Here is a 19701-nt window from a genome sequence, read left to right on the forward strand (position 1 = left end):
TCCCACTCCACATTCCATATTCCCCCACTCCACTTGGAACCGCCAAATTATTCCACCTGACATTCCGTTGACGTTTATCGGGGATTTTTGGTTTCGCCAGCACTAAGCAAACAAAACTGAAAGCGGATTTGTGTGTTTGTGCTGTGTTGTGTTGTGTTGTGCATACATTGTTGTCCTTCGTCCTTTGTGTCCTGTGTCATTGTTTGCATGTGTGGTGTCGAAGTAAAAACGAAACAATCAAGGAATGCGGCACAAATAAATCGCCATGCCTCTGCCTCTGCCTCTGCATTTGACGCACCAAAATATCCTTAATGGCTGGGGGGCAACACCTCGGGCATTTCTTGTTACTACAGTGAAGCTCCAATAAGTCGCACTTCCTGGCATGAGTTAGTATAGAAGAACTTCAAAGGATATACAAATAATAACTTGTATTGAAAGGTAACAAAGTAACCAAACAAGTTGAGTGTAGAACTAACATTTTAGAGCTTTGATTTTCATTGAAGATGAGTGACATAATATACAAAACTTGAGGACAAGCCTATTTTCACAGCACCTTAATTGCTCTGCAGGGAATTCAATTAAGTTGCAGCACGAGAAGCTCATCTGTCCACTCGTAAGGATATCAGGATTCGGCAGATCTCAAGCCTGAGCTGCAACACTGGGCACATGTGAGTGTGGCACTTCCGCTGTGGCAAATGGATTTCCTTTGTGTTATCGAAAGCATTTTTAGCCCACAACACACACACGCGCCCATAAACATCCAATTCACCAACTATTTCAATTACAAAGAGGAGGAAAGTCGGCGGCTACAAGTGCGTACCTGTGTGAGTTTTCTGGGCGGAAAATGCGGGAAAGGGCTTTTCTATTTTCGCTGCCAACGCACAAGTGCCGTTAAATTCACGCGGCTCCCCACTGCAGCGGAAATAAATGTAGAACTATGATTTTCCTCAAAAATATTTTCATAAAATGTATTATATAGTTTAATAAATATATTTTGCAAACACATTGAATTGACTTTCAGAGCTGGCAAACAGAAATGCATCAGTGATTAAGATGCAAATAAAAGCAGTGCAATCAATTGCTGATCCACCGCAAAGTGTCTACAGGCAAATATGTGCCGAATAAATATATTGATCTGCCAAAAACCACCGGCAATTCGGTTTGCAGAATGCGAAGCTTAAGGCTGCTATTATTGTGGCCGCAGCTGTGCACATACGACTGTGTGCTGTAGGACCTGTTCTCTGAAATATTTATATGCAAATAAATAGTTTAGCGAGCTATCAACTTGGCATGTGTGCGTGTGGGCTGCCATTGTCATTATGCGTGGTGTGCACACATCAGGGGCGCTGCTCGGCGGGGGGCGTGTCATAAACAACACACACAGATACACACACACACAGATTGCTGGAGAGAGAGAGAATCCTTCGAGCTCGGCGTACTATTACCCATTAATGGTGTGTGGCGTTTAATTGCTAATCTATTAGTGCCAGGACAGGACCTCGAGGTGCTAAACTCAAGACCCGGATACTAGACAGTTATACTCGTATTAGGTCAGGTCGTGAATGGGCGGAGTGGGCGGGGTGATTTAATTGCCAGGAATGCGTCTTAATTATAAAATCAATGGGCAAACAAAGCCTGCTGGAATTTGCACAAGAATGAGCCGCCTAATTAACCATAATGTCAGTTTGGCTTCGTTGGAATTCACTTTTATGTCGGCTTTTTTGTGATGTGGTATCCCGATACATGTGTTATGGGTTTGTTGCGCCTTAATCGACCGTAATGTAATTAAATACCGTGCCCAAAAAAAGCCAATCAAAACAAACTCAAACTATGGCGAGAAACCAGAGCGGCGAATGAAATTGCCCACAGAAAGTCGAGAGGGAGCAAAAAACAAAAGACTTTTCGAATAGAATTTGCATCGGCGCAAAAAAAAAATGTATATATATTATATTTGTATACGCCAACATAGTGACGCTGTTGACTTTCATTACCTTGCGCAAATAGAGGGAAAGTCATTAAAAATTTTAATGAAGAAAGTTTTTGCCTTTGTTTTCCGCTGTCGCCGTCGTCATCATCCGTCGTCTTTGGCTGGCGCCTCAACTTGATATTTAAATTTTGTTTTTTGTCAGCACTTCTCCGCTTTATTGTTAACAACAATCGGGATATCCGCATCCTCATTCGCATTCGCATCCTCATAAACGGCATGATTTATTAGAGCGATAAAGCGATTAAATTAAAATTGATTTATATGGCAGGAGCGGCGAGGACAACTAGCAGACGGATGCCTCTTGTGTCCTGATTATGTTGGCCCGCTTTTCCGCTTTTCCTGGCTTTTCCAACCGAGAGAAGCCAAAGTAAAAACTTACTAATTTATGCAAAGCAGGCGGACTGCTTGAGGAACTGCCGCGGGACAACATGGCGTATGATTAACCTAAATGTTCGGCCCTGATTTCCCCCTGCTTTACATTTAAATTGCCAAACTAAATAAAAAAATATAAAAAAACACAGCGCCCGAGGCTTCAATTACTTCCCGCTGCGAAAAAGGTCCTGTCTGCACATCCTCGTGTATCTTGTGTGTTATTTTCCGGCTTGTTTGTACTGGCAAAAAAGGACAGCCACGCAACTAATTTGTTCGGCACAAATAAAGAGCCAAATAAATAGACGGGAATTGACGAACTTTTACCCAAGCCAGCTTTGATTTCGACCAAGTTTATTGGATTGCCAACCCACTGGGAATCGTCCTGCCGCCTCAACTCCTCTGACTCCTTCAGCTCCCTCAGCCTCCTCAGCTTGGAGCTGCAGCCCAGGAGCTGCAGAGGATTTGGGGGCGATGATGATGGCCCAATCCACACTCACCGTCGGATGCAGTTCCTCCTGCCTCCTCTTTCTCTCTCTCTATCGATGCTGCAGCTGCACGTCCTGTTGCCGTTGTCGTTGCCCCGTGGCGATGTCCTTCGAAAATTCCGGTGCCTTATTTTTCAGTTTTGTGTTCCTTATATTTTGCTGTCGCCCGGACGGCTGTTGTGGTTCTTACACTGACGTTGCGGTCCAAATTGAATTTCACTTGGAAAATATACGAGCATGATTAATCACTTAACGCAGGCAGGACGCTCCGGCCGCAAAACCAGGACCAGCCAGGACCAAGGATATACAACCCGCACAAGAAGCACCGCATTGCGTTAACTCGTTTGGTTTTCTGCAGCTGATTCGATTTGCCAGATTCCGCTCGACCATTAGCTTTTAAGTGTATTTTTTGAAAATGTTCCAACTCTTGATTTATTATTTATGCATTTTTGCAAGTACTATAATTTATTTGAAACACTTTAGTTCTGATTATCGCTAAATGGAGGAACGTTGTGATAATTCAGTAAGCTCTTTTGATTATTGCATCAAATTTACGTTTTTAAACATTTTTTCCTAGCTTTAAATTTATTGGAAATTAATTATAAAATTTAAGTAGCAAACTTTAATCTAAGTTTTTGTCGCTTGAAGAGTGAAAAAGTTTAACGACTAAAAATAAAGTCAGATAATTCTAGGTTTAAATGCAAAGCAGCCATGAAAATTAAGCACTTGTTTAGATTTTAAATTAAACTTTTAAATTACTTTAAAGATAATTATAATTTAAATATCAGTTTTCTAAGTCAAAATAGTGTTAGAGATTATCTGATTATCTAAAACTTTTATCCTTTCATTGAACAATAAAATCAAATTTTATTTCATAAAAAAAGAATCACCAAAAAAAAAGGTTTATATTTATTATTATATATGTACCATTTGAGAATTCATTTATTTGAGTAATTTATTAGTACAGCACTTTTTGTTGCAATCACTTTATTCGCGACTATTTGACGACACCGTGTTCATTCACTAATTCATTCACTCGCTGAGTTCGCTCGCGAATTTCATTCACAAAAACTCGATTTTGGCCACTTGGCGGAGCAGAGTCCAGCGCGACCAGGACGCCACTGAAAGCGACTGAAGAAGGCGCCCGAAATCGGAGGAAGAACGCGGCCAGGACCTGCCGCGAAGGCTCACAGCACAGGAGTGACGAGGACTCGCTCGGCCGAGGACTTCGGCTCGGCCTGCGTGGAGTGACGAGCTGGCAGGATAACACACGAGGACGATGATGGCAGCTCTGCCTGCAAGAAGCTACCATTGACGGTTCGCTGCGAGGCAGCAGCAGCCGACCCACACCCACACACACACACACACACTGCCACTGTGCCACACTCACACTCGCGCGTCACGCACACACGGACATTTGTTGCAACCGCCAGGATAACGCGAGTTGTGTAGCACACTTTTGCGGACCGCTCGTTCGGGAAAACATTTCGGCCCAAAGCCCGGCGTTTTTCCAGCTGTTCGCTTGGCGCCAAAATTCTTAGTCCTCCCTGCGCAGACTCGAAAGTGTTATACTGCTTTTACGCTCCGTTCCATATAACAGAATTTTCCAGGAGCGGTTCAGTGAATAATCCAATCATATATGTATATGCAGTCCTTAATAATTGGATTGTTAACTTTATCCTTAAATGCGTTAATAAGAACTTTTCTGTAAGTCTTAAGTGTTAAGCAGATATGTTTCTCTTCGTATTTTAAAGTATCTATTGCTATTTTACAATATCTATCAATCTATCTAAACACACTTCCTTCCTTCCGTTCACAGCTACGTTTCCAGTTTAAATTTAAGGCTAACTTGCCAGCGTCAATGCGAATAATTTTGTTATCCTGGCCAGGACTCCCCCACCGAATTATGGCACGTGAAGCATTTTTGGCACATGAAATACTTGTCTACCCGCTTGGCACATTAGGTATTTAAAAAGTTGTTAAGCAAACTTTCAAATTAAATACCCGGGGGCTCAAACGGGGCGACCTCCCCAGGCACACGAGTATTTCCGGGGGACACAAGGATCTCCGGCGTGTCCTGGCAGCCGGGTCTTTGCTACTTGATGCCTGGCAGAGTGCATTCTGCACTCATTTATTGCATTTTGCATGTGCAAAGAGCGTTTTTTATTATCGCACCCACGTCCAGGATGTGTGAGGAGCAGCAAATTAAGGAATTCCGTCTGCGAGGAGTAATTAAAATTGTGAAGAAAGCCATAATGCAAGTGTTTACATTGCACAACTGCCCAACTAAAGCGAGTTGAGCCGAGCACCCGGCAAAGTGTTTTAATTGAGAGCTTAAGTGTTATCCTTTCGCCAGCAAGTATTCCAATGTGTATTTGCGCATACATATGATGTCAAAATTTGTGCTGCGAACCGAAACGAAATAAAAGAGGAAAATAGAAAATGGAAAACAGAAAACATAAAATAGGAAAATGCAAATGGCAGGCCGCCTGCAATGAGATTAAAAATGCATGACATCAATTATAAGAAGTTTTCTTAATTTCCTTCCGCCCACAACTCACTCGCTTTTCCCCCCCATCCCCCGTTTTTCCTTTCCAACTTTTTCCGATGCGAACTACTCGACAAGGGCAACGCACATGCACACATTTTCGCAGAGAGCACATTTGTTTATTCCTCGATTGCGTACAAACATTTGCATTTGCATAGACAAGTTAAAAGCATCTTTTCACCGCCGCCCGCCCGCCAAATCCAAAGCACACTCAGAGAAAACGGGCAGCCTTCTGCAGGATGTAAGTAAGAACAGGACATCTATTTATTAAACCAACTTAGTGGGGGTAATTATACGATTACTTTAAAAGTAACACTCGATTTTTGATTTTTGTATAAATTTCTGTCTTTTTTTTGCCTGCAGGACCAAAGGACGAGAATCAGGAGCAGTATGAACTTCCTGCTGCCTGAATGCGCCTGAGTCAATGCAGCTGGCGCTGCAAATGTGTGGAAAAACTCCTGCCACCCCGTTTCCAGCATGCGAGATTGCAGATTTCATATGCAAATTTTGCACTTCTTCAGAAAATTATTCAAATTACTTGCGAGCGACAAGCGCTGCTCTCTCTCGCCACCAGTCCTTGCTGCCTGCCTTTAGTTCTGCCGTGGATTGGATATAAACAAAACACCTTTCCGTTGGCCAAACAAGTCGACAGCCTTGGCCGCTTGACAGCCTCCCATCGATGGGCGATGGCAAATCTTTGCTCCTTTGCTCCCCGCCGGAAACGGAAATGGAAAGGAGGAGGAAGCAGAAGAGGCAGCAGCAGCGGCAGGGTAAATGTTGAAAATGCTGGCCCATCAATCAGCCAAACTGGCAAACTGGCGAAATGGCAAAATGGCGGCTCGGGCTCTATGGCTGGTAATCCGCGTAATATTATTAAATAATTAACACGCGTTACTGCGCTTGTTTATGACAGCTTAGCGACCGGAAGTGATGGCGCCCAGACTTTTGTCTTCCAGGATTTACCCATCAAAAGATAAACGCAATTACCGAGCAGTTTTCTCAGCATTTTGGAGCCGCACAAAAGACAAAGCCTTTGCGGCGCGGCGAAACATGCAAATTAGCGTGCCAGCGAACGAGTTAAAGTTCGCTTTTGAAGGGAATTTGCATATTTAAATGGCATTTTCGCCAGACACTTGACAGTCTAACTGGCAGTTGGCAACATTCAGTGGGTCCTGCTGCTCCTGCTCCTTGATCCTGTCACTCCGGTGACAGTCGGTGCCTCGTCACGTTTCTGTTGGCTCATAAAAGTGAGATTGAATTTTGAACGGGTGGCCCACGAAAGTCGCTCCTTTGCCACGTCTCTGATTCGCAATCGCCCTAACTTTCTGCCATCCCGGGTGTCTGTGCTTAATAGGCCACATGAACTTGAACCCCGCCACGATGAGATGACGATGATGATGACGATGTGGATGATTCATGATGATGATGACGCCTCTCCGACGAGGATGCGAGATTGTTGCACACGCGCAGGGATACAAAAGCCAAAGTTAAAGTGAACGGGAATGTGAAAGTGAGAGTGAGAGTGTGCCTGAAAGTTTCTGGCCAAGGCGGAAGTCATTAACGTGTGTTCGGAGTCGATTAAGTGTGTCATGGGTGTGTCATGTGTGTTTCTGTGTGTTTTTGCTGGAATTTTATTTATAGCCACTCATCAGCGGACTTTGCCCCACTGTGCATAATGGGGCGCTGTGGCGGATTTATTTCACGGCCCGCGGCGATTTAATCAGCCGGATCCAAGGGGTTTAAAGTCACTGAGAAAAGGTTTCCATTCCGAGCCTCTAAGTGGATGTCTGCCTGGATAATGAGGATAAAATAGCAGCAGCACGCGCTTAAGTTCGGATGGAAAATCTGCGAAATATGTGTATGCTTTTGAGTAATTATATTTCACTGACCACATAAATCACCTGCAGTTGCGAACTAGTTTGACCAGCGTTTTGGCCAGTGATATACCCGAATTAATGGCCATCAATCAATGTTGAAAATGCTGAAATTGTCATTTCCCCGCTGAGCGGTTTGCAAGCCCGAGTTCACCTGAAATCCCAGGGCAAAACCGAAAAATGGAGGACGAGCGCACAAATCAATTGGCATTCAGATTCTGAGCAGACAGTCGGGATGTTTGATTGACACCACGCTAATTGGCGACCATTCGAGTTGTCCCTAATGCCAGGATTAGCAGGAAACCACGTGTGCACGTGTCTATGGGCGTTCCCTGCATCCTTGTGGGTGGAGTTATGGACCCAAAAGGTCTGGCATTCTGTCCTTTGGTAGATAAATATGGGAAAAAAATGGTCAAAGTATGAATTTCTATGCTTGTTAAAACTTATATTCAAGCTCCAAATCAATTTGAATGGAAAAGTAAAAAAAAAAATTTTTCGTAATTTTTGCAAAAAACTGTGATGGTATGATTCAGAATTATTTTTAATTGGCAAAAATCCTTTTTTGGGCACTTTTGCCTCATAAAGGGAATGAACTGTTTCATCTGCTGATTACATTCACTTCGACCAACTAACTAACTTGGCTAGTGACTGGAAGCTGGCAGCATTGGGGCAAAGCCAACGCAAATGCAAGACGACATTATCCGCTTTGCCCCAAAAGTCGACTCAAATCCGTGGCGCTAAACACGCAACTGCAGAATCAAATTGGAGCAACTCGGGGCATAGTTTGTTGGCCAAATAAATCACGCGGCCAAGCCACCGAAATCCTGCCAATCGACGAGGACAACAAAGTCAAAGCCAAGGAATGGGAATGGCAATGGGAATGGGAATGCACGCAATGATAAATCGAAAATATTTTCACTTGTTTACACAAAACAATTCGGAGCAACAGACAATCGGAATGAAAGCTTGACAAAAATGTCTAACATCTTCCCCAAGTTTTCCATTTGACCAGCACTCAATAAAAAGTAACACAGACTCCTCCAACCGCCAGTGGTTGGCACTTACACTGGGAGAAAGCTACAGATTAGGGGCTTAGAAAAATTAAAAAAATTAAATTTTTACTTCTGACTAACACGGTATTGAACCTTTTAATGGAATATATGTACAATAATGAGTGAAACATGGTTTTCAGTTTAGATTCTCTATGTATTTTATGTACTGCACCCTAGTTTTTCCGACTGGAGCAGCTCCTTTAAATGAACGAACAAACAGCAGAGCCAACGGAGGATTACGCTGCCAATGGACAGTGACTGCACCCCGCCATCCCGAGTCGAGTTGAGTAAACAAGCGGCGCGTCCTTGTCCACTTTTAGTCCTGCCACCCGCACTTGCCCCTTCGAGTGTTAATTGTGTGCGTGATTTAAGCTTTGGCGGGGCAGGGGAGCCAGTCGAGATCCGGAGCCACCCACCCGACCATTTCGAATAATTGCTTTTTGATTGAGTTCAATGCTGCGGAGGCTTTCCTCTGCGCTAACTTAAATTTGAATGTCCAATTTAATTGCACCCGTCGAGCGAAGCGCATCCAGGCATTTTCTTTGCTCCACAGTGGAGCCATGTTCTATCCACTGGAACTGCCCAGAGTGCGTCGTCCACTTTACAGGGATTACGGCGGCAAATCGGGACTCATTCAGACGCAGCAGGATGCCAGGAAGGGCAGGCGATTGGGTAAACTGTGGCACTTCATGCTGCCATATCTCAAGGACTACGCAGCGGAGTCCTCCGTGCACGGCATACGATATCTGGCCGATCCCAAGATGAGGAAGTTCGAGCGGTAAGCTGTTCTAACTCTCTTCGTTTTTTTGGAATCATTCTATAGTTTGTGGTACATCAGAGTGATTTGGCTGCTGATCTTGGTGGCCACCAGCATAGGTGCCATAGTGGTTTACGTGGACCTCAACGAACTGTACCAAACGGTGCGCATACAGACCACCATTAAGAACACGATGCTCCCGATTTTCCGCATACCATTTCCCTCGATTGGGTTCTGTCCAAGGAACCGCCTGAACTGGAGGGCACTGGAGAACGAGGCAGTTCATCACTTCCTGGGCGCCAACGTGTCTGCTGCCCAGAAGGACGTCTTCGTAAAGTTCTTCACTGCGGCAGGCGATCCACACTTGTCGCGCCTGAATGAAATGTCCAACTTCTTTATGAATAAAACTCTGACTGATGAGCTCCACATGCTAGACCATCTCGACCTTCGCGAGGTGTACAAGTTCATCCAGTTTAAGTGCCAGGACTTGTTTCACATCTGCCGCTGGCGGGGAAACGAAGTGAACTGTTGCGAGGTCATTGAATATCAGTTCACAGAGGCCGGCTTGTGTTTCGTCTTCAACACGGAGATCAGTCCGGCATCGCGACAAAAAGCTGTAAGTAAACCCATACTTTATACATTAAGTTAAGTTTTTAGCTGATAATTGTATGTGTGCAGAAGGAGGACAAATACTATCCCCTGCGCACGCCGCATTATGGCGAGGGCACTGGCCTGGATGTCTTCATACGCCTCAACAGATCCTACATTCGTCCTGGCAAGCGGGGCATCAACGTGATGATCAAGCAGCCGCAGCAGTGGAGCGACGTGGTGCGCCATGTGCCACATGAAGCCCACACCAGGATCAGCATAACTCCGCGATTCACAGTGACGGATGAACGAACCCGGGCGGTGACGCCGGAGGTCAGGAGATGCATCTTTGGCGATGAGGTCGACAATCCGCAGTACAAGAATTTTCCGGACTTCCAGTACTGGGTGGGGAACTGCCGCAGCAGGTGCCATCAGGAACATGTCATCAATCTGTGCAAGTGCTCTCCCTCCATCTTTTTTCCCGTCTCTGATAAAGGTAACTTATGATCCTTTATTGCCAGGTTCCTAATTTTGTTGCAATTTCACAGATAACTTTACTACTTGCAAAGCCTCGGACTTCAAGTGCCTCTACGACAACAGAGGTGAGATCTATTCAAGGACAATTCACGTAAGATAATTTGATTCCTTTTGTATCACAGTTACCTTCAGCATTGAACGGCATCCCGAGGAGGACGACTTTGTCAGGAACCCCTTCAAGGAGAGCATGATCTGTGACTGCTTCACCAGCTGCACTCAGCTGGTTTTCGACCGCGTTTACACCACCACCACTCTGGAGTAAGTGCATCCTGTGTGTAATCCACTAGATGTCCTTAAAATATTTAAAATCCTGTGCAGCAATAATGAAACGGACACTGAGGCGGGTACAATGCGCCTGGATATTTTCTTCCAGTCCGGCTGGTTTATCCAGTACCAAACCGTCATGAGATTTACCTTTGTGGAACTACTGGGTTGGTTAAGACTTACTTTCTAAATATTTTAAATCATCTTTAATTGTACTTTTATGTTTTCAGCTAGCTTTGGTGGCATAATCGGCCTGTTTTTAGGCGCCTCCTTACTGAGCGCCTTTGAATTGGCCTACTACTTCTCAATTGGGCTCTACTTGTACATTCGTGACAAGAGAAAATTAAAGAAGCCGGAACCTCACGTTGTAACTATTCCATTTGGCCAGCGAAAGATAACACCCATTAAGTTTTGACATTAAACATTTAATAAATACAGCACATCGATCTGAAACCATCATTACCACACATTTTTTCTGTACTTAAAGGGATGCCTGAATTGGCTTTCATTGGCATCCTTGTGGGCAGCAGGAATCTCCGCCAGATGACTTTCTTCGTTCCTGAGGTAGCCCCTGAAACTGGCCCACTTGACCTTCAGGTGCTTGAGCAAGACCCCATAGTACTCGTTGTCATATAGATGCACTGCAAGGCCCACAGTAAGATAGTAAATCAGTTCGAAGGCACTCACCATAGAAGCCCCCAAGCAGAGTCCAAAGATTCCACCCAGATTGGCTGCGAATATACCAGTTATATGTCTGGTTAACCATGCAGATGGCCTTACCAATCAAATCGATGATGGTGAACTCCAGGCTGGTGCGGTACAAAGGTGTGGTCTCCACTTGGTAGTGCACATCCACCCTGAAGAGTGTCTGCTGCGGATCCTTGGGTCTGCAACGAATGGTTTCAGATATCTCAAGAAATCAAAGAAGGGTTCCAGTTAAGTCTACAGTTTATAAGCGGACAAAGGCAGCGTGGTGGTGGCTGTGTAGTAGTCGAGCAGGTAGCAGTCCACCAAGCAGGAACAGGTCATGCCCAGCTTGGTGGCACTGAACAGGGCATCCTCGTCCCTTCGCTTGTCGTAGCTGAAAATGTCTGCAACAGATGGGTATTATTTCCAGAATTAATGTCCTCACTTTCTCCCACCATTGTGACGAGCCAGGCAGCGCAGGCTGACTGCATCGCATTCGGGAACTGAAAGAAAATATTAGGACTTAAGTATATTAAAATATTATAAAAAGTGTAATTAACAAATATTTCAGTTCATATAAACTAGCTTTATAAAGTTATAACATGCAAAGTGATCTTTAGACTCACCCCTTTTGTTATTCAGGAAGAAAATGGGCAGGGAGCAGTTGCAGAACTGGATCAGGTAGGACTCGTGGCATCTGTTGAGGCAGTTGGTGAGCTGAAAGGGTTTCCCGTACTTCTTGGCCGAGTCATTGGAGTCCAGCTCGCCCTGCTCGTCCGCAAAGAGGCAGTTCCTGCGCTCCGGCGGAATGCTGCGCGTGGTGTTGTCCGTCCAGGTGAGATCCGGACGGACAGTCACGTAGGTCTCCGTGTTTTGGGTCATCGAGTACACGACATTGCTCAGTTGGTCGGTCTTTTTAATCATTACCTGGAAATGGTTCCACTTAGCAGTTTAATATAGTTTACTTCCTGCCAGATACTTACGTAGACATTATTATTCGCCTGCGAATCGGGTCGCCTGAAGCTCTCGTTCAAGAGTAAGTCAAAATTCAAGCCCGTACTTTGTCCTGCTTTGGCATTGTGCCGCGGATAGAAGTGATGACCCTCCCTCTGTTTAATTGCCTTGGAGCGTGGCGAAATCTCCGAATTGAAAACCAAACAAAATCCAAACTCCGTCTTCTCCATGACGAAGTATTCGCAGCAATTGAAGGAGGAACTGCGCCACAGGCAGGATTTCTGCACCATGATATCCTCGCATTTAAGCGTCAGAAAAAGGGCCAGCTCAGTTAGGTTCACAAAAGTCACCGCCTCCAGATTATCGTCCTCCAGCTGGGCCAAGCTCGAAAGGAAGCTGCCAAAGCGCAGGGTTTCCAGGCGGGAAACCAGGACGGTGAAACTTTCGACCAATTCCACGCTGGCATTCGCCGGCAGGAACTGCTCCTTGGCCGCCTCCAGCTTCTGCCAGTTGATGCGGTTGTCCGTGCAGATTCCCACGGCCGGAAATGGCACCAGGAATACGGGGAACTGCGGATCGTGGACCACCGTCTGCAGCTTCTGGGAAACGAAACGCTCGGAGAGCAGCAGGTAGAAGAAGTAGGACAGTGCGATGCTGATGATGAGCAGCACGCACCAGATGATTCTAAAAATAATGATTATAAAAAACTTAAGATAATATCTTTAGAAAATAAGCCACAAACCTCTCCAGATTATGCAGGTGTGAATCGTACAGGTAGCGAACGCAGTGAATGGTGGACTTTTCGCAGTAGCTCCGAAAGTGGACCTTTAGCAGCTCCCCGAGGCACTTCTCAGCTGCCTCCTGCGGCTTTTCCGACTTATCTGCCCTGGCCATTCCGGTAACGAGTCACTCAATCACTGAGCTTTTGGCCGGAATGCGGGGAACCCTTTTATGGCCACGGCCCAATGGCCAGTTCACTTGTAATTGCCATCCATTATGGCTCACAAGCTTTGTAATTGAGTAGTTATGTTTCCTGCCATTGATAAGCCCGCCGACAGAAGTGGTTGTCTGCTCATTGATTAGCGCACCGAACTACCAATTAGCGAGATTTTCCCACAGTCGCAGTTCGTCCGCTGAGTGAAATGAGTGCCACCGCCTGGAAGCCAGAGCCCTGCCCCGAGGATAATGATGATGACCACGGGGAGCCCAAGAAGCAGAAGAAGGAGGAGGCGAGTGGATGGGTCTCGACCAGGCGGTAAGTGACTATGGATATTTGTATCCAGAAATAATCCCTTTTCCCCACAGATACGCTAGAATTCCCCTTAAAATCCTAGCTGCTCTGGTCACTGTGTATGTGTGCATGTTGTCCTCGGAGCGCTACTTCTACTACTGGGTGCAGACCTCCATCGAAAGGACCGATATGCATGTGTCCGAGATCGACTTCCCAGCCGTGACCATCATTCCGATCCATCTTCGCAGCCTGCAAGAAGCGAAGCTCTCCGAGGCCTATAATTTGGTTCAGTCCGTGATCTGGCAAACGCCGATGTCGGCTCGCCTCACGGAGGACAACTTCACGGAGTTCGCCTACTTGGACAGCTGGGACATGAACTCCTGGGACATCTACCAGTCGCTGCAGGTCAACTGCCAGCACTTCTTCATCGAGTGCCAGTGGCGTCGCCAGGCCGTGAACTGTTGCGACCTCTTCACACCCACCAAGACCTTCAATGGCTTCGCCTTCGAGTTCAACTCACTGGTCTCCTCGGGAAAGGTGGACACTTGGCCCTGGTCCGTGGCTGCATCGGGATCCCACAGTGGGCTGTATGTGAAGATCAGGCGGCAGCAAGGTGTGTATACGTTGAACACACTGGGGGTGAGTCCGATAACACATAGATAGCACGCCATGACATGGTAGTAATTACCACAACACCACAACAACAGGTGATAGTGCACGAGCCCACTCAGTACCTGGGCATGAGCATTGACTACTCCTCGGAGGATCGCATTGTGGTGCCGGTGGAACCACTCCGTTTCACTGCCGAGCTGGAGGTCCGTTCCCGTCCTGTGCAAATGCGTCGTTGTTACTTTGCGGTTGGTTTTCTAGACTAGACTATACTAGATTATTTAAAGTCCATGACCAAATTGTACCCTAGAATGAAATCCCAGAGGGGAGCTCGCGTTCGGAGTGCATCTACAAGTGCCACTTCAACTACATCTTGAGCAAGTGCAACTGCTCCTTGGAACTGCCTGTGAAGGCCACTTTGGATGAAGACAACATCACGGATGCCAAGGCAAGCAACGGGCGTAGAATCTGCGGTGTCAAGGATCTGTCCTGCTTCAATAAGCACAGACGTGGGTCTAACTCTAAACTAAAATTGTTAAAATATATAATGAATCTCGCTTAGTGTCCCTCTTCTCCATGAGCAACATCATCGAAGAGTCCCGGGACAACGTGTTCACCACCGTGGACTGCGGCTGCTTTCCCCAGTGTGATCACACCCAGTACCACACGTCGACCTACACGGAGAAGCTGAGCACCCACAGCACCCATGGGGCGGAGATCGAGATAGATGTGTACTTCCAGGAGGAGACCCTATTCTCCTACCGCTCCGTGCTCCGTTTCACCCTGATCGACCTGATGGGTGAGTTTGGCATCAATCACATCTGCGTTGAAATGTATCCATCTCCTTTACTTGTAGTTTCCTTTGGAGGAATAGCTGGCCTGATCATGGGCATCTCGGTGCTGGGTTGCTTCAACAACATCTTGGATCACTTCGCCTGTTGTCGCATACCACAAGGTTCCTAGGCCCAAAGTGGTGCCATGAAATCCCAGCTGGGTTCTCACGTTCCCAGACTTACCTGTAATCCAAGACAATCGGCAAATGCACCACTCACCTGGTTCCTGGGATGCGCACATAAACAACTCGAGAAAACAAAACGCATTCGGAGAACTACCTGCTCGGGCAGTGGAAAATTTTCAGGTGCAGCCCCAACCAGACATAACAAAACTATAGGCTTTCTTCACGTGCACTCAGCAAAACGAATGGCATAAAAGTGTTGTTTTTAAATCCCAAAAATGCATGTTGACTTTTAATTAAAGTGTAGCTTGGAACTTTGTCATAAATAGATCAGCAATAAATTCTTGTAACGCACATACCTTTTTTATATACCCTCAATAAAATGCCGAGAAATAATTGAAAATACCTTAAATTTTTGCATTTTTTGTAGTGTACCCAAATGTGCTGCGTTCGCTAAACATGTGTATTAATCTGTTTCAGCAACAACAAAACCAAAACGACTAAGGCGCCAATTTGCCAAAGATTAAAGGGGAGCTCTCTTATCAGCGACTCTCCCATGGAGGTTATTAGATGGCATCCAGAAGTTCTTTGTTGTCCACTTGTGCCCAAGCATAAAAGCCCATCACAAAAGAATCAGATGCCCAGAGCGCCGTATAGCATAAAAATAAAATGGGCATCTGAAAGCATAATCGCGCCTTGGAGACCCCTCAGGTACCAAGTCCAATCCCGAACCCACATCGGATCCCTCGGACTCGTATAAATAGGGGCTGCCTGGCCCTATTTGTGATCAGTCTTCGCTCGTTCGCTGCAGAAATAAGTGGAAAAAAAGTAGAAATGAAGGTTTTCGTTGCCATTTGCGTGCTGATTGGACTGGTGAGTGCTCGATTCAGATAACCTGTGACCAGGTCCACACTGTCAACGGTAATTCATCGTCTTCCTTCCATTGGGTTAAAGGTCTCCGCCTCCGCCGACTATGTGGTGAAGAACCGGAACGACATGCTTGAGTACCGGGATAAGTGCGTCAAGGAGCTGGCCGTGCCCGCGGATCTGGTGGAGAAGTACCAGAAGTGGGAGTACCCCAACGACGAGAAGACCCAGTGCTACATCAAGTGCGTCTTCACCAAGTGGGGCCTGTTCGACGTCGCCAGCGGCTTCAACGTGGAGAACATCCACCAGCAGCTGGTGGGCAACCACGCCGACCACAACGAGGCCTTCCACGCCTCCTTGGCCGCCTGCGTGGACAAGAACGAGCAGGGATCCCCCGAGTGTGAGTGGGCCTACCGCGGAGCCACCTGCCTGCTGAAGGAGAACCTGGCCCAGATCCAGAAGAGCCTGGCCCCCAAGGCCTAGTGCGTCTTAGTTGGGCGGATGGACTGATAAGCATTAATTTAGTTAATAAAGTAATTGATTTCCCATAAAAGTTGGTGCATTTGTTCGCGGTTCACAGGGGAAATGCCATAAAATATACTTCTTCTTATAAGTTACTCCGAGTAGCAATTACTTCAAACCTATACTTTTCATTGGGCAGCGAATGTATGTCGTCCAGCTAAGCAAAACTTGGCCAACTTCTTGCATTCGTCATGTTGCTGTACACCAAGGAACTCGTGGCTCCGCGGCCGAGACAGGGACTTCTCCGCTTCAGGAACCAGCCACCTGGCATTAAGTTCCGGGAAAGACTGCGCCGCTCCTTCGCCCACTCCACCATCCCTGGGATGCAGCACGTCTTTGGGGAGCGGCATCTCTGGCAGCGCTGCCTGTGGCTCACCATCGTCCTGGGAGCGGTGATCACCGGATTCAGTCTGTACACCGTGCTGAGGCACCGCCACAGCGAGCAGCTCCTGGTCAGCCTGATAGAGACCACCCAGTTGCCAGTGTACCACATCGACTTTCCAGCTGTGGCCGTTTGCCCGTGGAGTCATTTCAACTGGCAGAGGGCTGCGTCTGCATTGCACCGCTTTCTGCCACGCCATCCGGATGCCGAGCTCCGGGAAACATTTCGGCAACTACTCGCCAGTCTGGATATCATGAACTTCTCCAACTTCAACAGGATTAGGATTCTTGCCAATCGAAATCTGACAGGGATAAGCTATCTGAAGCTGACGGACGTGATGAACTACATGACCTATCGTTGCGATGAACTCTTTGTCGCCGATTCCTGCGTCTTTAACGAGACTCCCTACGATTGCTGCCAGCTTTTTGTGCGGGAGCAGACGGTGAAGGGCCAGTGCTTGGTCTTCAACTCCATGATCTCGGAACACTCCCAGAAAAAGCACCTGACCAACAAGTTCTATCCCTACAAGCTGAGCACCGCTGGCGAGGAATCGGGCCTCAAGTTCACGATCAATGCGAGCTTCTCCTTTATGAACAACAATAGCACTCACATTCCATTTGGAATGAATGTAAGTTCTGCAGTTACTTAACCATTTGCGCAAATTGTATTTAAATTGATTGTTTACTAAGCTTATGATCAAGGAGCCACGTCAATGGTCCAATGAAATAATCTACCACCTGTATCCGGATACGGAGAACTTCGTTGCTGTGCATCCGATGGTCGTGGAAACCTCCCCGAATACTTATAAAATGAGTCCCAAAAGAAGACGTTGCTACTTTGATGTGTGTGTATATGCCAACAAATAAGTATAATTAATTGAATACCTTTCTCCATAGAACGAAAGGAACCCTGGCTTCCAGAACACAACGTTGACTTATAATCGGGAAAACTGCCTGGCGGTGTGCCTCCACTTGGTGGTATGGAAGACCTGCCAGTGCTCCCTGCCAGCTACTCTCCCTCCCATTGGTAATTACTGGGAAAACACCACTTTTTCTAACACTTTCAATATGTTTTCTTTTAGAGGGAGTTCCGGAATGCGGAATTAAGGATGCAAAATGCTTAGGCTATAATTCCGATATATTCACCTACGTAAAGGTCGGTGAACAGGAGAAATACATTAACGACTCACGACAAGGTCACTTTTGTGATTGCCCAGATAATTGCAATTCACGGCAGTACAAAATGTCGCTTAATGTGCGCAAATTGAATTAGTAAGTTCAATGATATATTCTTAAACAGCAGATCTCAAAATCCCTTTTCTTATAGCCCAAAGAACTCCACAGAACGATTGATAAAAGCCCAGGTTTATTATGGCCAGCGCGTCATGACCAAAATCATTACGAAGCTGAAGTACACCAATATAGATTTACTGGCCAACTTTGGCGGCATCATAGGTCTCTATATAGGGGCCTCCGTCATGAGTTTTATAGAATTTTCATTTGTGCTGGGAAAGCTGTTGTGGGTCTTCTTCAAAGATGCGCGCTTGAAATTAAAAGAGTATACTAAGTAGCTTACTTTAAAAAATGATGTATAACTTCGCCGTAAACAAGTAAATGAATAGTTTCGGTAGATAACATTATTTCTGCTTGGTTTCCTGGTCCGTGGGATAGCGTATATAGATGGCCGGATGTGGCACGGTAGCCGGAGTCTCTGGCAGTTGGTCCAAGTAGGAGCAGCCGATGGCCAGGGCACTGCCATCGGAGCTGAAGTTGAGCGTGGATATGGAGGTATCATATTCGTGGAACTGGCAAAGGCGCTTCTTGTTGAAGCCATCCCAAATGTTCACAATGCCATCGGATCCGCCGGTGGCGAATGTCTGGTAGACATTATGGAAACTCAAGGCATTCACGGGGTAGATCTGTTCGATGTCTTGCTCCCTATTTCGGTGGCACTTGAAAGCGAACTTGCGACGCTGCACCTCAGGGTCGTGATCCAGGTACTCCACTGCCACGCGTCCCTCGATGGAGGACATCACGTAGCCCTCTTTGTTGGGGAATAGGCGAATGCAGCGGGTCTGATACTTAAGCGAGGACTCCCGCTTCATGATGTAGCTGTCCATCTTGCGCAGGTCCCAGATGAGCACCTTGCGGTCGGAGGTGGCCACCACGATCTTCTCGTCGATCACGGACATGGAGTACACCTTTCCGTTGTTCTGCTCGAAGGTTCCCACGCAGCGCTTCTCCCGCATGTCCCACAGCTTTACGGTATTGTCCCAGCTACCCGTGAGGATGCCATTGACGTACTCGGCGTGCTCCACGCATCTGATGGGCTCCTCGTGGGCACCAACTATGCTTTCCGCCTGGGTGTTGACATCAAAGAGACGCAACTGGTTGTCCAGCGAGCCACTGACCACGTGCACTATATCCTGCGGACATAGTTGGTTTAATAGGGAGTTGCGAATTTGTACAAAGGTTTCTCACCATGAAGGCACAGTCCAGAATGGGGGCATCCTGCAGGAATTTCTGGCGCAGCTGGTTTGCCGGCACATCGTAGAACCGAAGTGTTCCATCCCAAGAAGACGCCGCCATGTACTGATTCGATTTGGGCCCAAATTTCACGGCGGAGATGAGGTCCTCCGGCGGATTGTTAAGCTTGAACTCTGGGGGACGCATTTTGTCAAGTTTTCTGCTAGTAACAACGGGTTAACAAGGCAATAAATTCAAACAAAAACTGCTTAAAGCAAATCAAACTCCGAATTTGCACGGCGTCTAGAGTAGAGATGCGAGTATGTCGATATCACTATCGATGCATCGCATAGCTGCATCAAGGGGATTCCCGAAACAGGTACACTTTAGGTAACGTACGATGTTTTAATAAAACCTTGTTTAAACGATATAAATCTGTTTTTTTCCGAGATAAATTGTACATAAGCATTTACACTTCCATTATTCTATTATATAATTATTTATAATTATGCAGCTATCAGTTACCGATAACCGATATCATGCGATCGCTTTGGCGGCGAATGTG

At 46.5% G+C, this 19701-nt stretch overlaps 6 protein-coding genes across 9 annotated transcripts; 4 read left to right on the forward strand and 2 right to left on the reverse strand.

Annotated features, from left to right (window-relative positions):
• Positions 1-8338: 8338 nt before the first annotated feature.
• LOC122620051 (pickpocket protein 19) lies at positions 8339-10960 on the forward strand. 2 transcript variants are annotated; one of them, XM_043797326.1, is made up of 7 exons: positions 8339-9096; positions 9157-9691; positions 9754-10159; positions 10212-10265; positions 10323-10458; positions 10519-10631; positions 10695-10960. In XM_043797326.1, exons 1-7 carry the CDS (start codon positions 8879-8881, stop codon positions 10877-10879), a joined length of 1647 nt encoding a protein of 548 aa, XP_043653261.1. In that variant the 5' UTR covers positions 8339-8878; the 3' UTR covers positions 10880-10960. The 2 variants fall into 2 exon arrangements, with proteins under 2 accessions (XP_043653261.1, XP_043653260.1); XM_043797325.1 differs by having other exon boundaries at positions 8339-9087; positions 9142-9691; positions 10695-10879.
• LOC122620053 (pickpocket protein 19) lies at positions 10823-13023 on the reverse strand. Of its 3 annotated transcripts, XM_043797328.1 has the most exons (7): positions 12848-13023; positions 12135-12789; positions 11778-12078; positions 11607-11654; positions 11411-11555; positions 11245-11351; positions 10823-11195 (listed from the first exon to the last, which is right to left on the reverse strand). In XM_043797328.1, exons 1-7 carry the CDS (start codon positions 12997-12999, stop codon positions 10924-10926), a joined length of 1680 nt encoding a protein of 559 aa, XP_043653263.1. In that variant the 5' UTR covers positions 13000-13023; the 3' UTR covers positions 10823-10923. The 3 variants fall into 3 exon arrangements, 1 of the variants encoding a protein (XP_043653263.1); XR_006326111.1 differs by having other exon boundaries at positions 11062-11351; positions 11411-11545; XR_006326112.1 differs by having other exon boundaries at positions 11186-11195; positions 11245-11545.
• A 215-nt stretch (positions 13024-13238) lies between these two features.
• On the forward strand, positions 13239-15164 carry LOC122620052 (pickpocket protein 19). Its single transcript, XM_043797327.1, has 6 exons — positions 13239-13360; positions 13411-13975; positions 14044-14193; positions 14256-14454; positions 14508-14744; positions 14802-15164. Exons 1-6 carry the CDS (start codon positions 13248-13250, stop codon positions 14906-14908), a joined length of 1371 nt encoding a protein of 456 aa, XP_043653262.1. The 5' UTR covers positions 13239-13247; the 3' UTR covers positions 14909-15164.
• Positions 15165-15613: 449 nt separating this feature from the next.
• LOC122618819 (general odorant-binding protein 99a) lies at positions 15614-16320 on the forward strand. The gene is made up of 2 exons (XM_043795401.1): positions 15614-15773; positions 15855-16320. Exons 1-2 carry the CDS (start codon positions 15735-15737, stop codon positions 16248-16250), a joined length of 435 nt encoding a protein of 144 aa, XP_043651336.1. The 5' UTR covers positions 15614-15734; the 3' UTR covers positions 16251-16320.
• Positions 16321-16441: 121 nt separating this feature from the next.
• Positions 16442-18241, forward strand: LOC122618817 (pickpocket protein 19). The gene is made up of 5 exons (XM_043795398.1): positions 16442-17299; positions 17361-17513; positions 17568-17697; positions 17753-17942; positions 17998-18241. The coding sequence occupies exons 1-5, from the start codon at positions 16481-16483 to the stop codon at positions 18239-18241; spliced, it is 1536 nt and encodes a 511-aa protein (XP_043651333.1). The 5' UTR covers positions 16442-16480.
• Position 18242: 1 nt separating this feature from the next.
• LOC122618818 (mitotic checkpoint protein BUB3) lies at positions 18243-19451 on the reverse strand. Its single transcript, XM_043795399.1, has 2 exons — positions 19152-19451; positions 18243-19096 (listed from the first exon to the last, which is right to left on the reverse strand). The coding sequence occupies exons 1-2, from the start codon at positions 19341-19343 to the stop codon at positions 18308-18310; spliced, it is 981 nt and encodes a 326-aa protein (XP_043651334.1). The 5' UTR covers positions 19344-19451; the 3' UTR covers positions 18243-18307.
• Between the last annotated feature and the right edge of the window lie 250 nt (positions 19452-19701).

The sequence above is a fragment of the Drosophila teissieri genome, chromosome 3R (genome assembly GCF_016746235.2).
Source record: "Drosophila teissieri strain GT53w chromosome 3R, Prin_Dtei_1.1, whole genome shotgun sequence".
Classification (NCBI taxonomy): Eukaryota; Metazoa; Arthropoda; class Insecta; order Diptera; family Drosophilidae; genus Drosophila; species Drosophila teissieri.